At 34.5% G+C, this 14,099-nt stretch overlaps 1 protein-coding gene across 15 annotated transcripts in view; it reads right to left on the bottom strand.

Moving 5' to 3' along the window:
• CDC42BPA (CDC42 binding protein kinase alpha) overlaps positions 1-14,099 on the bottom strand; it is a 214,874-nt gene that overhangs the window by 29,461 nt on the left and 171,314 nt on the right. For 8 of the 15 annotated variants that reach the window (XM_016157425.2, XM_036235381.1, XM_036235382.1 and 5 more), the window contains 2 exons: positions 6,656-6,739; positions 1,816-1,921 (listed from right to left, as the gene is read on the bottom strand). In XM_016157425.2, the coding sequence (XP_016012911.1) occupies positions 1,816-1,921; positions 6,656-6,739 (190 nt within the window). Of the gene's footprint in view, positions 1-1,815; positions 1,922-6,655; positions 6,740-10,566; positions 10,672-14,099 lie in introns of all 15 variants that reach the window. The other 7 variants (XM_016157423.2, XM_016157428.2, XM_036235379.1 and 4 more) reach the window with 1 other exon arrangement.

Genomic DNA, 14,099 nt, shown 5'->3' with positions numbered 1-14,099 from the left:
GGGTCTGAAGAAGAGATTGGCAAAAATTCATGACATGAGTCTCTAGAAGGAAATAGAGTCGGGAAGATCTAAAAAATTCCTACTGTGATATTGCATATTATAAACAATGATAAGGAACCTAAAGCCAAGTAGCTGCCAGGATTCTTTCAGATAAACATATTTTAAAATGACATTTATAAGTATAGTTGACCTTGAACAAAATGGGTTTGAGCTATGCGGATCCATTTATACCTGAATTTTTTTCAATAAATATTGTAAATGTATTTTCCTTATGATTTTCTTAATAACATTTTCTTTTCTCTAGCTTATTTATTAAAAGAATAAAGTATATAATACATGCAGCATATAAATATGTGTTAATCGACTGTCACTGGTAAGTCTTCAGGTTGACAGCACGCTTACTAGTTAAGTTTTGCTGGGTCACACAGATTTTCGAGGGCACGGGGGGCTGGCACCCCTCACCCTGGGTTCTTTAAGGGTCCACTGTGCTGGCTAAGTTCCAAAATGAGGCAAGGCTTAAAAATCATACAAATTCTCTCCTTCTTTGGCTTCATGACCGCCTTCCGTGATGGCGCAGGCTGGGCCTTCTCAGATGACTCTGTCATCTCTACCTTTTTTGCCTCCCACTGACCACGTTTCCCAAGATTCTGTCCTCATACCTGGTCTCTCTTCACTCTCCATGTACTTCTTGGATAATGCCACACACATTCATCACTTCACACACTCAAAACTCTCAACTCTCTACTTTTCAACCTGACCATTTTCTTTGGCTCTCAGCCCACGCCTCTAACAAACTAGTTAATTCAATCTGGATCTTCCACTTTGGTTGTGAGAACCAAACAAAGAACGCATTGTCTGGATGCTATTAATTTCCCCTATATTCAAAGTATTCAAATTCAGGTCAACTACGAGTTATTCTACAAAGGGAACATGTGCCTGCTGTGGACCGATGACTTTCCCTTCAAGGTCACTTCCTACCTCAACAAAGAGAAATGGCAACTAGGATTAGAATTTGAATTAGCAACTATTTCTTTATCTTCTTCATAATATATACATAATATATGGCAAATAACATATGAGGCACTATTACAGTAGCAAATCTCATTTGATTTTAAGGAAGTGTATTTCTAAAATACATACAAATAATACATCCCATTATAATTTAAATTATTTTCATTTTAGAAGTCTTAGGAAAAATAAAGTGCTGTCAAAAAACAAATACACTTTCTTTTCTGTTCAATGACCCCTGACCGCCGTCTCTCAGATCCTAAGGGCCTGAGGATGGGCTGTCTCTCCCCACCCACGACTGGTCCCCGGTGCCCAGGAGCACAGAGAGGTCATTCCATGAACATGCGATGGATGAATCAATGATGGGCAAGAAAAACCTCTGCTCTTAACACTAGAAATAAAATGTCTTTTGAGCCATGGGGACAGACATTTAATATTTCTGAAAAGATACTGCACTGCCTACTTTGAGATAATAATTTCTCTAATAAATTAAAAAAGTTAAAATTCAATGAACAGATTCAAGGATAACTTTCATGTCTCTGTCACATAGGTTAATGGTTTCAGAATCACAAAATCATCTGAGCAATGAAACAAAGGTGAATGAAACATTTAACTATATCTCCCCTGAAAAAAGTTTCTAAAGCGTGTCTGTCTAGTTTCTGCAAAATTCCTGTTATCCAAAGAAAAGTAAATGATTAAGTAAACAAACATTTATATGCCTTTTAAAGAGAATAACATTACTGATTATGGTTTAGGCAGTGAGTGCTGGGACTCTAAAGCCACATTTTCTTACCATTTTGTTCTTACCTTCACAGGCACAGCCCTGTCTTATCAAACCCACCATCAAAGAGGTACACTGATGACATTTGGTGGGGGTGGTAAAAGATTTGACAAAAAACTGATGAGTCTTGCGCTGCAAAACAAATGGACAGAAACATACACACTTGATTATTTAAAGAATTTCCACGATGTGAACCTCTGTGCCCCACACCACCTACTAGAATGCTTCTCAACAGGAATAGAATGAATTCTTTTCATTTTTCACCACATCTTTCTATAATCTAGTTTTATTAAGCAATACTGAGCTGGATTATGCCAAAATATAAGAAGTTAACTGATAATCAATTGCTTTTGAATGCCATTTGAAAAATTATAAACTGTAGTTTTGTTGTAGCTCACAAATTTTGACTTAAAGATTTTTATCAATTCTTTGCATTATTCTTTAGCAGAGTTAAGTGAAATTGTGCATATGTATACCTACAGAAATAGAGAAATTTAATATGCTCTTATACCCTCTTAGGAAGAACAAAGAGTAATCTAAAATTCTTGTCTTCTCTGTAAATCATGTCTGTGGTTTTTCTGGGACCAAGAACAAATAATATGCTTAACAATCTGTTTCCTCCCATGGAAGCAGGCAGTACAGAGGAGACAAGAATACTCACATATTATTCCAGGCACATGGCAACCTGAAACTTCTTACTGAAAACCCAGTAGTTCTCTAAGTCTTGTCTGAGCTGTGTGATGGTAAGCCAACGTAGAAACTAGCTCTCTGGAACACACACTCTTTTCCTCTCCAAATTAACTCTTAGCATGTATTAATAATAATTAATAATGAATTATGACCACTGTTAATCCCCTCCATTGTGTAAACTTAGGATAAGATTACTTAACTCTGTGTCTCACTTTTCTCATTTTTTAAAATAGAATCAATAATAGAATCTACTTCATGGGTGGTTAGTGAGCGTTAATACAAACAAAGCCTTCTGAACACTGCCATTACACAGTAAGCATTCAACACATATTTACTGATTTCTGAAAAGAGATTTGGCTAATTATTTCTCTTTTACATGTGTGATTGAGTTAAACTAGTAAGAACTTTGTTCTATATTCCAATAATATGTGAATAGTCATGAAAAAGTTATGAAGTAGTATTTATTTCAGTTGAAACAACCTCACCCTAACAAAAAGCCAAACATAATATTCAAAGCTTTGAAATTTAAGTTAAGAATAATTTCTGCTTTTTGCAACTGGGATGTGAGATTTACACACCACGAAAAGCATTTTTAAAAAATCAAGAGGAGAAAGATCATCTTTTTATATAGAATGACCTGACCATCTGATTACTGGCATCTTGGAATGGGGTGGAACTCAAATTTAGAACAGATATGACCTCTGGTCCAATCTCAAGTCATGCTAGTCTAGGAGTTCCTTGGGCCCTTGGTCAGTTTCACAGCAGCACTGGGACTAGACTCTATTCAAAATACGACACAGACTGTTTTTAAACGAACTCTGTAGCTGCTCCTCGGTGGACCACGCACCAGCTAAGGTGCAGACACTGGTGGGCCTTCACCCACATCATCTCATTTAGTGGAGACAACGCACAGCAAGATAGGCATCATTTCCTTATATAGCTAAAGGAACTGAAACTCAGAAAGTGTGTTACTTATGAGTAGACTGTTAATGGTAGAGTTAAAATTTCAGCCCAGATCTGTTTGATTCTGCCACCTCTCCAAGTTCGAGAATGTAAAAACACGCAGAATGTGATCCTAAAAAGAATGAAGGCCCATGTAAGACAGATAGAGTCAGGTCAAGGCCAGGGGCCTCCACACCTGTGATAAAAATTTTGCTCAACATTTCTCCTGAATATTAATTTTCACTCTTTAGGGACCTACCAAGAGTAAATTTTATAAAAGTGCTTTTTCAATTATTCAAAATACATTAACACAAAATATGCAGATTACTGATTGGTTCTAGAGGTTTTTATTACAATTAAGGAGGAATTAGTCAACTATTCAAGGGAAGTTACTTCATCTTTTCTCTCCTAAAGGAAAACATGTCTGGAAAAAAAAAAAAAAAAAAAAACAACTGTGGCCATGACAAATAGTAATTTTTCACAATACTCAAGAAAATACTTATGAAACCTATTTATCATATACTTTTTTTACAGTTCTCCTCAGGAAAACTAGAATGTTTTAGAAGAGAATTAACTTTAAGGGATCAACCACCAACTGGCAGTTCTGGTTAAATGGTGGAGGTGGTGTGATTTACTACTCCAGATTAAGGTCCATGTTTTACTAATCTCGACTACGGGTAATTAAATATGATTCTAATGAGATCAATCTTTAGGCAATACATACCTTCGGTCTTATTTGGTTTGGGGGGAAAAGAGGAATAACAACAACAAGCCGTGCGTATTCGATCCCAGGTCTAGGTTACTGGGCTGGATCTCAGGTCCCCTTGCCTGCCTCCCAGTCGATCTCTGATTTCTACTACGTCCCCTCAAAGTGCAGTTGGGTATTTTAAATGTTATTCTCTTGTTTTCGGTTGCTATTGAAAAGTGTGATGAAAGTCTCATTTTCTTTCTTCTTTAAGAAGCTTCTACCAAAGCATGCTTTGTTTCATCTGGGTTGATTTTCTCAGCTATGCTGTGTGCCCCTGTAATGAGTCTTTTATTTTAGGAAATCTTGAAAATAATATTTATTATTGCTTTGGCATTCTTTTTTCAGAGACTTTTATCTTTGCCTTTCTTTTCTACCTTTCGTTTTTTTTCAAATCCTTTTTACCTCTTTCATTTCCCGATTTAAAAAAATTTCTTCCGTTCTATCTTCTATTTCTCATAAATCATCTGTTGAACTTATTTACTCTTAAATTCCTTACAGGTAAATCTATATTTCTGATATCATATATCATTTTAATTTCTAATTCTTTCTCCTGATTTCTTTCACCTCTTTTTAAATCTTTTCTCCAACACTCTCATTTTATGAGATTTTCTATTTCTAATTTTTGTTATTTAATAGAATCTATCATTATCTTAATTTCTTTTGAAATAGTGACTTGTTTGCATTGGTTTTGAGACATGTCTTTCTGCCACACTTTCACTTTTGTTAAGATAGGTTGCTCCTTATTTTCTCTTTTTGTGTGAGGCTTAACTGTAATCATTGTTAAGTAAAATAACTTTTCCTGTACTTTTATGAGAGACAGGTGGGCCAGCAATTACACTGAATCTGTATATTGCTTTGGGCAATATAGATTCAAAGTCTATACTAGTCACCCCCATAAATTTCTATATATATATGTATACACACACACACACACACACACACACACAGTTTAACAATGTTATTTCTTCCAATTCATGAGCATGAAATATCTTTTCATTTATTTGTAACTTCTTCAGTTTCTTTCAACAATGTTCACAGTTGTCAGTGAATGTAACTTTCACCTCCTTCATTATATTATTCCCAAGTACTGTATTCTTTTTGATGTAACTGTAAATAGGATTAGTTCCGTAATTTCTACTTCTGATAGTTCGTTGTTAGTGTATACAAAAGTATTTTCAATGAGGGTTTTTTTTTTAAAAAAAATAATTAACATAGTAAGTTCTCATATAAGTGAGAATATTTTTAACTTGCTCTCATATATAAGTGATCTCACAGCTGGGTTAAAATTTTACCGTTCGAAGTTCTTAATTGTCTTCTTGCATCTAGTGCTGCTGTTGAGAAGCCTGAGATTTTGATTTCTATTAAAGACAATCGGCTCTTTCTCTTTAAATGTTATCAAATTTTCTCTTGATCCTTAAATTTTACCATAATGGATCTAGATGTTTTTTTCTTATCTACTCTCCTTAGCCCATAATGATGTATTTAATATGAGGTTTTCCATTTTAATTCCAGGTCTTTATTTCTTTACGTATTGTTTAAGTATTTTTCTTCCTTTTGAAAGTCCTACTGTATAGATATTGACACCATTTCTGTCATACAGCTTAACTTTCATATTTTCTATCTTACTAACCCATTTTTCTGTTATATCTAGTTCGCTTATTCTGCCATTAAAGCCATCTACTGAGTTCTTTCTTTCAACTGTTATATTTTTATGTTAAGCACTTGCAGTCCATTTTTCTTCATAAGGGCCTTACCCTGTCCCATGCTGCCACCACACTTCCTGTCTTATCTCTTTGGGGACATTTATTATGCATATTTAAAATTCATGTCCTGTCTAACCTCCAGGTTTTACATTATCTAGCATAGGTTACTCAGTTTGTTGCTTTTTTGATGTTATACTTTCGTGTATTTTATTAGGTTTTTAGATCCATTACCTCTCTCTTTGATTCTGTGGTTTATTCAAGGTTTATGTTCTGGGGAGGGAGATCATTTCAGTTTTTCAGTTTCTAGAATTTCTTTGTAGGAACTTGAGATAAGCAACTAAATCTTCATGTTCTACCATATACAACACTTCAGTCATAATAATATTGAATAGAATGAAAAAAAGAAAATTCGCCTGAACTTGTCACTAAATATTTCTTTTTCAGTGGTTTGTTTATTAATCTCAATCTTAGCTTCATCCACAAATGGCCTCAACTTAATGTCTCCCTTACAACACATCTTCCAAGTACTAGTCCTCACTGTAAAAAACTTCAAAACACTGAATTTAAGAAAATGGAAGCAGAAGAAAACTTCGTGCATTCCTCCTACCTTTCTCAGTACTGTTTATTTCCATTCATACAGAATTTATTTTCGTTCCAATTTCTCATGTTTGTAATTTTAAGGAAACCAATAATAAAAACCACAGACAAGACAAAAAGCAGAACAAATCCATTCTCTCTCTCTTTTTTCTGTAGCACACACTACGCTCACAGCTGGTTGAGTACCTTAGGGGGAAAGCCGGTGGAACCAGGGCACGCCTTTTTCCTTAGGGTCGGTGTGTGAACGGGAACTGGGGCACAGTCTACGGTCTGAATCCGGGGGCAAAGAAGGAAACAGATGTTATGAAAAACTCTATGTGAAACATCACTAAAAATCAACCAAGGTAAATAAAGCCAAAGAAAACGTTGATAAGGCAAAATATATCTCATTAAAGCTAAAATTCTCACAGGGTTGATAATTTAAATTTCTGCCTGCAATCTCTAAAAATAAAATATATTTGTTCAATTAGTAAAAATGAATTCAGTCTGGAAATTTAAAAATAAATACTTTGGAACAAAGAATCCATAGAAAAACACATAGCATGTAGCCCTACATAAAAATGAAGATATTCATTTTCATGTTCATCCAAAAATGTCATATTAATTCTAAAAAGCATCTGAAACAGTTTTTAGCAAGAACTATAACCAAAATATTTAGAAGATTCTTTTAACTTCTTGACTTCTATATAGAGAATGAATAATACATATATGAAACACAATTTTGTGGATTTTTGTGTATGTGTATGAAAAGGAAGAAGGAAGGGGAAGAAGGCTGGAGGGAGGGCAGAAGGGGGAGAGAGAGAGATGGATGGATGTCAGCAGGATTTTTGTGCAGAAATTAATTTCAAAAGAAGGACATTAGGTTATTTAATATTACTGGAATTCAGAATTTACATACGAATTTAGTTACAAGCCGTATCTTTATTTTATGGGATATTGTTGTAATATTTTTTGAATAGAAGGAACCAGTGATTTTACTGGATGTTACCAGAGAAAAAAGAAACATCGCTTGATTAGCAAAGTGTAAAAAAAGATATGAAGAATGACTTATTTTTAGGATGCTAAGCAAGCAAACAAGAGGAAAGGCTAGCTTTGTATAAAGGTATAGAATGAAATATTAAGAAAGAAATGGATGGTCTTTCTTTGCCTTTGATACTGTGTAACCTTCCCAAACAGAATATTTTATATATATTATAGCCTTAAAATGGAATTCAATTAAGCTTCTCAGAGTTTTCTGCTTATGTGAATTTAATTTAAGTTTAAATTTAACTTTATTTTAGATATATTTTAAAAGTTTTGAATTCAATTTATAATTTAACATTTAAAAAGATAAATATGAAAGACAGGAATGCTGAAAACCTACATAAAAGCTAAGGAAAAACAATAGGAAACACAATTGTCATTAGAATTTGCATAGAAAGTCCAAGAGAAGTTTTTAGAATTAAAAAGAGTGAAGCAAGGGTGCTGGATACAAGATCAATGGGGTTCAGGAAGACCAGCAATGCATAATTTAGAAAAGTATGTTTTAAACAAGACCCCATTTGCCATAGCAACGAAAGCTTTAAAGTACCTAGGAGCCAATCTAGCAAGCAATATGGAGTACACTCATGAAGAAAATAATGCAACGTTATTGAAGAAAATAAAAGAATATCTAAATAACATGTATACTATGTTCACAGATGGGAAGGCCCAATATCACGAAGGTGTCAATTCTCCTCAGATAAATCTACAAATTCAAATCCAATCAAAAGCCTCATGTGGAACCTGGCAAGCTGATTCCAAACGTCATATATAAAACTATTGAGTCAAGAAGAAAAGAAAGAAGAATGTGGTGGGTGGGAGTGGCTGACCATACCCGTTAGCAGGAATTATTTCAGGGTTATAGTAATTAAGACAATGTGATACTGGTGCAGGAACACACAAAAGAACAATGGAAGAGAACAGAGAACCCTCGCACAGACTCATTTATATAAAGCGGACATAGTTTTACAAATCAATGGGGGAAATATAGGAGAGTTGGTTGTTCATAAAACAAAAACAGATTAGAACCCCATTCCCATCATACATAACAATAAATCAGTTTGGTTAAGGTCCTAAACATGTACGTATGCATGTGTGTATGTATGCACACACACATATACACATACATACATACATATATATACGTATATATATATTTTTAACTTTCAGAAGAAAACTTGGAAGGAAATCTATAACTGCTGCAAAGGGAAGAATTGTTTTAAGAAGACATAAAAAGCAGAAGTCACAAAGAAAAAGATTGATAAATATAGCTACTTTAAAATAAAAACTATTGCAAGACAAAAAGATGTCACAAATAGTATGTAAAAGTAAGCCACGGACTAGAAGAAAACACCTGCAATGCATATAGCCAGCTAGGAATAACATCCAGACTATATGAACACTTATAAAATAGGAAAAATAATTCAACAGAACAATGGACAAAAGACACGAACAGGCAAGTTGCCAATGGTCAAAAAAACATATAAAAAGATACTGAATAACACTGGAAATCAGGAATCACATATTAAAACAAAAATGCCACTCCGTACCCTTCAAATTGGCAAAAGTTTATGTCTGACAGTACCAAGGGTTGGCGAGGATGTGGGGAAATGGGAAACACACACACACACCGCTGATGGAAGCGAAAACTGGTCCAACTACTGTGGAAAATAATTTGGCGAGACTAGTTGAGTTGAAAATGCACACAGCACACAAGCCAGTAATTCCACTTCCAGGCATATATGCAAAAAGAACTGCACATTTGCAAAAGCAGAGAGCTATTAGGATGTTCACTTCAGAAATGACTGTAGTACAAAAAACTGGAAACCACCTACATATCTGACGATAGGAGAATGGATAAATAGCTGTAGTATATTCACACAATGAAATATTATGCAGTAGTTATAATGAATTAAGTGGACATGTATCTGTATAAGTGAACCTCGAAAGCATAATGTTGAATGAAAAAACTTACAAAAAGATAACTTTGTGTAAAATCTAATATATGTAACCAGCATATATTGATTATGGATATAAATGAAATAAATATGTAAAACCAAGGGAGAGAGGATGCATGTCAATTTTAGGGTATTTAGATATGTCTGGGAAAAGAGGGAGCATGGTTTAGGAAAAGGTGTTTCAACTGTCTCGAATATTTTCTTTCTTTGAAGACAAATTTGAAAAAAATTAGACAAAATGTTCATATCTGTTAAACCTGTGGATGGCAGTTACATGGGTGATTATTATTATTATTCTCTGCATGCTGGAAATATTTCCACATTAAAATATAAACATTAAAACTTACAATATTAAAACAATAAACACAAAAAAAGCAGAGGGTCTCATCAACCAGTCTGAGGTAGTCTATCACAGGGTTGGAAAAAACCAAGTTCGAGTCTGAGTACGACTCACACTTCCCTTCAGACAGCTTTCTAAGCTGGACTATCTGCCTCTACTGGAATGCCAGACCCGGCTCCAGAGATAAAACGGGAAGCAAAGGAGCTGCTGGGAGCTGTACTGCTGGGTGAGGACCCGACTGCATCCTGAGGCAGGATGCCAGTGACCGAGGTCTAACACATCCTTCTGACTTACCAACACTTTTTGTGCTATTACAAGGCATGATTTAGTTGAATGCCTGTTACTGATTCGGCAGTTAGAGTAAAACATTCAGTTGCCGGCAATGGCAATTTTAAATTTAAGCTCTCCTTACGAAGTAACAGTTGTCATGTCTTACTAGATTTATCAGAATAAAACACAAGAATGGCACCTGACACTTTCACGTGCCTACAGTTTGTATCTGATAATTCCAAAATTTATATAACTGTCCTCTACTCTACATCATTTCTTTTTAACTTCAAGATTTTCAATTTCAGGTTGAATTTTGGTGGACAATTTTCTACTTTAGTTTTATACTCCTATCTATATTATCAGTCAAGTGTAATGATCTCCAAAATATGGTGACTTATTATACAATATATTTGACTAAAAGAAGAGAGTCAGGTTTCACTTGTTTTTGCGATTCCCCCTTTCCTGACACAAGTGAAGAGTTGAGGAGCAGCACTGCTCCAATGAGGCACCTTAACTGGCTCAGCTTCACTAGATGTGGAAGGAGAGGTGGACCTTGACTGGATGTAAAACTTGACGTTCGGGTTCCGTGCATATGTGTTCTCAACGGGATCAGTCTAGGAAAATAAGTTAGGAAAAACAAAAACCCAAGAAATCACTTTTAAACAATGTGCAGCTCGTAGCAAATTCCTGTAAGGCATGATCATGATAACATTTCTTGAGAAAGGAGGATAACAAACTACTTTGACTATCACATTAGGGATGCATCGTTGTATAAAGGCATAACCACTAGCTTTAATGCAAACAAAGACTAAGATAACATCACTTAACGAAAATGCTCCAATTTTCGCTGCTTGTCTCTTACTTTGAGCATTGATCCCTACTGTATGTTCTTGAATTCCACATGAAACTTTTGTATTTCACAAAATAAATTATGCTTAATAGAGATATGTACTGCAGGTTAAAGATAATTTTGTCTTTGATAAAGATGAAATTTGGCCCACTATCTGGCATTAGTTGAAAGTAAAAGATAAACTGACCTATTAGTAGAAATATCAGTACTTATGTTCCGTTGCACCCTTTTAACCAAGTATTTTTAGAAACTTAAAATGCTTTGGGTTAAAATTTAGCATAAAAGATTTTATTGATAATATACTCAGTTTGGCAATTTTCAGAATTACTAGGAGTTGGTGTTTAAAATGAAAGGCAATGAAGGTTATTTGGAAAGGAGGTTAGCGAATGCTGTACAGCAAGAACAATGCTTAGATCAGAAGTTACAAATCAATAAAGATCAGCCTTAAAGTTTTAAATATGTCATCTAAATGACTTTTTTCTTTTTCTTATTACAATCACTGTTTTACTGACTGGCTAGTGGGCAGGTGAACACTGCAGTGGCCCTTGGCTGGTGCCAACCTATGGCCTCCTGGGGCACGTACTCCCACAATCGACAAGGCAAGACTTCGGCGGGGCTGACAGCATGGCCACCAACCGCGCCTTCAGCCTTTAGTTACTGGAGTTGGGAGAAGTGGCGGCAGGGCTCAGTGAGGGCATCTAGGGCACCTGGGGCGGCAGCGACCCACTAACAGGTAGGAAAGCATTTCAGTATTTAAAAGACTGAAACTAGGAAGCTGAAGCGCAGATGTCAATCAGCTCCGCGTGCGTGATGAGGCTGATTTCATGAAACGAGTGTGCCTCGAGAAGTGGGACAGCCGGGCTGAGTCCCCGCACTTGCCTCCAAATGCCGGTACTCTGCTGTGACAGAGGCGTCACCACAGTAGAAGTACCCAAAGCAATTCAGTGACCAGGGAGGCCGAGTTATAGCATCTCCTTCCCTGACGATGAACTCTAACCAGGAACAGGAGAATAAAAGAAGAAAATGGGACTCAAGACAAATTTTACCTACTTCACAATTTTACTCAGGGACAGCAGTGGAGAAGGTGATCAGTTTAAATTATTGATCTGAAATATGGCATTGATCTGGGAATAAGGCAGAAATACCTTTTGCTTTCTAAAACTCTCCTTCTAGTTTCCATGTAATTACATAAACCGCAAGCTGAATAAGAGCCCACGAAGAACGGGGTTCAATTAAGATGGAATCGATAAGCAAAGGAGTATTGATACAGATTACACTAATAACTTAAGGCTGACCTGACTACCTCAAAGTTTTAGAGAAGTATGCAAGTAGGGGGTTTGCTATGTATAAAAAACTGGGTCATCTAAAGAAAACTTAAGTTTCTGACCTGCCACACAAAAGCTTTTAGCCCGTAGCTCGAAGACATAAAATCAGACATTCCCACGTGAAGGATAAGGCTGTGGACAGGACTAAATAGCTAATACAGTGATTTTGTACTTTTGGGTCCAATATTTTAAAAACTCTTCAAACATGAGAAAGGCAAGAGCTTGTTGTTTTCAACAACCTGGCTGCAATTTTAAAGCAGGTCCGCCCTTTGAGCCATGTGGACACATGCTGATCGAGGTGAGCAGATTGTTCTATATACATTCTTGTACTGAAATTAGAATACTCTGCCTTAAGACATGTTGTCAGTCTGTGCTCTAAGGGGAGACTTATACCATCAAAATCATTAACCCTAAAATCAAGCCTGTCCTCCTGCACCATACTTGGCTGTTAAAGCCAGCATGCTCCTTGACCCTATGAAAATGTGACATTATGACAGTGTGACATTGGGCAAAGGACATAATGCACTATCAGTTTAATCTGGGATTATAAAAATTAGTGACTCCTAAAGAACTCCTGAGGCTTTTAATATGTAGGTCTTAGCCCTTCTGGAGAAAGTGTCATTTATGAAAATTTTTTTCTTCTAACAAGTTTTCACTCATTATTAAAAATAAATCAATAGAAATGAGAATAGATTTCAAAACTATTTTCTTTGCTAAATGAGGTAAAAACTAGTTATTCAGAAGTGAAAAACATTTAAATTTAAAAAATAACTACCAACTGTAATTAAGTAGAATAATAAAAATTATCATATTAGCTTTTTGGAGCTGTATGTTCTTAAAGTAAAAATAAATCCCAGAGATTAAACAAAATCAAGTTAGTTTTATAAATAAAAATTTTTTAAATAAATAAAAATATTGGAATAATATTTTGAGATGGTATTAATTGTGCATATTAAAAAGCTGAACTATGCCATGTATAATGATACTTTGATTTTTTAAAAGAAACATGAATATATACATGAAGTTTAAAAAGTACCACTTTATTTTCCAAAGGCATGTTTCTTATAAAAACAAGGAACAAAAGTTTGGTAAAGATGAATAAACTTATGGCAAAAAAGTTTTCAATATCAAACTTTAGAAGAAATTTCTAGGTTTTTAAAAAACTCTACTAGAAGCTAATAGCTAATCAAATTAATAGATTTTAATAATTTCTTTCTGGATTATAAATAATATCTTAAAAGAGGTTTAATAGTAAGAATAAGAAAATACAACACCACTTACATATTTTCTTTATCAACGTGTTGATAAAGAAAATTATTGTTGGTTAATTATCACCAACAGAACTGTGGATAAAGAAAATTATTGTTGGTTAATTATCACCAACAGAACTGTGGTTTTTTAAGATGTTATTAATTTTATTTATAATTAAATAAAATTATTTATTTAAATAAATAAATTATTTCTAAATAATGGTTTATTCTAGCCACTAAAAAGCAATTAATTTTATTAACTTTCGTAACACACAACAACTACATGTCAGGATTTACAGATAGCCTAAAGTTAATTTTAATAGTTTTAATAGTTAATTGGCAATGATTCAGATCTAACATGACAGCAAAGCAATTAATAGCGCATTAGTTATTTTACTTTTAGTACAAATATAATCATTAATATATTTAAATGATGGAAGTTAAACATTTGTTATTAAAAATACTGTAAGCAATTAAAATAATGTAAGCACTAACTGTAAGCAATGATTTGAATAATGCAGAAAAAGCTAATCCATACATCAACAGCAGAGATATCTTATTTGATTTGAATAATGCAGAAAAAGCTAACACATCAACAGCAGAGATATCTTATTTCA

The sequence above is a fragment of the Rousettus aegyptiacus genome, unplaced genomic scaffold, assembly GCF_014176215.1.
Source record: "Rousettus aegyptiacus isolate mRouAeg1 unplaced genomic scaffold, mRouAeg1.p scaffold_m13_p_18, whole genome shotgun sequence".
In the NCBI taxonomy this organism is placed as follows: Eukaryota; Metazoa; Chordata; class Mammalia; order Chiroptera; family Pteropodidae; genus Rousettus; species Rousettus aegyptiacus.
The sequence above is the reverse complement of the archived record's forward strand: the minus strand, read 5'-3'. Positions and strand labels throughout refer to the sequence as shown.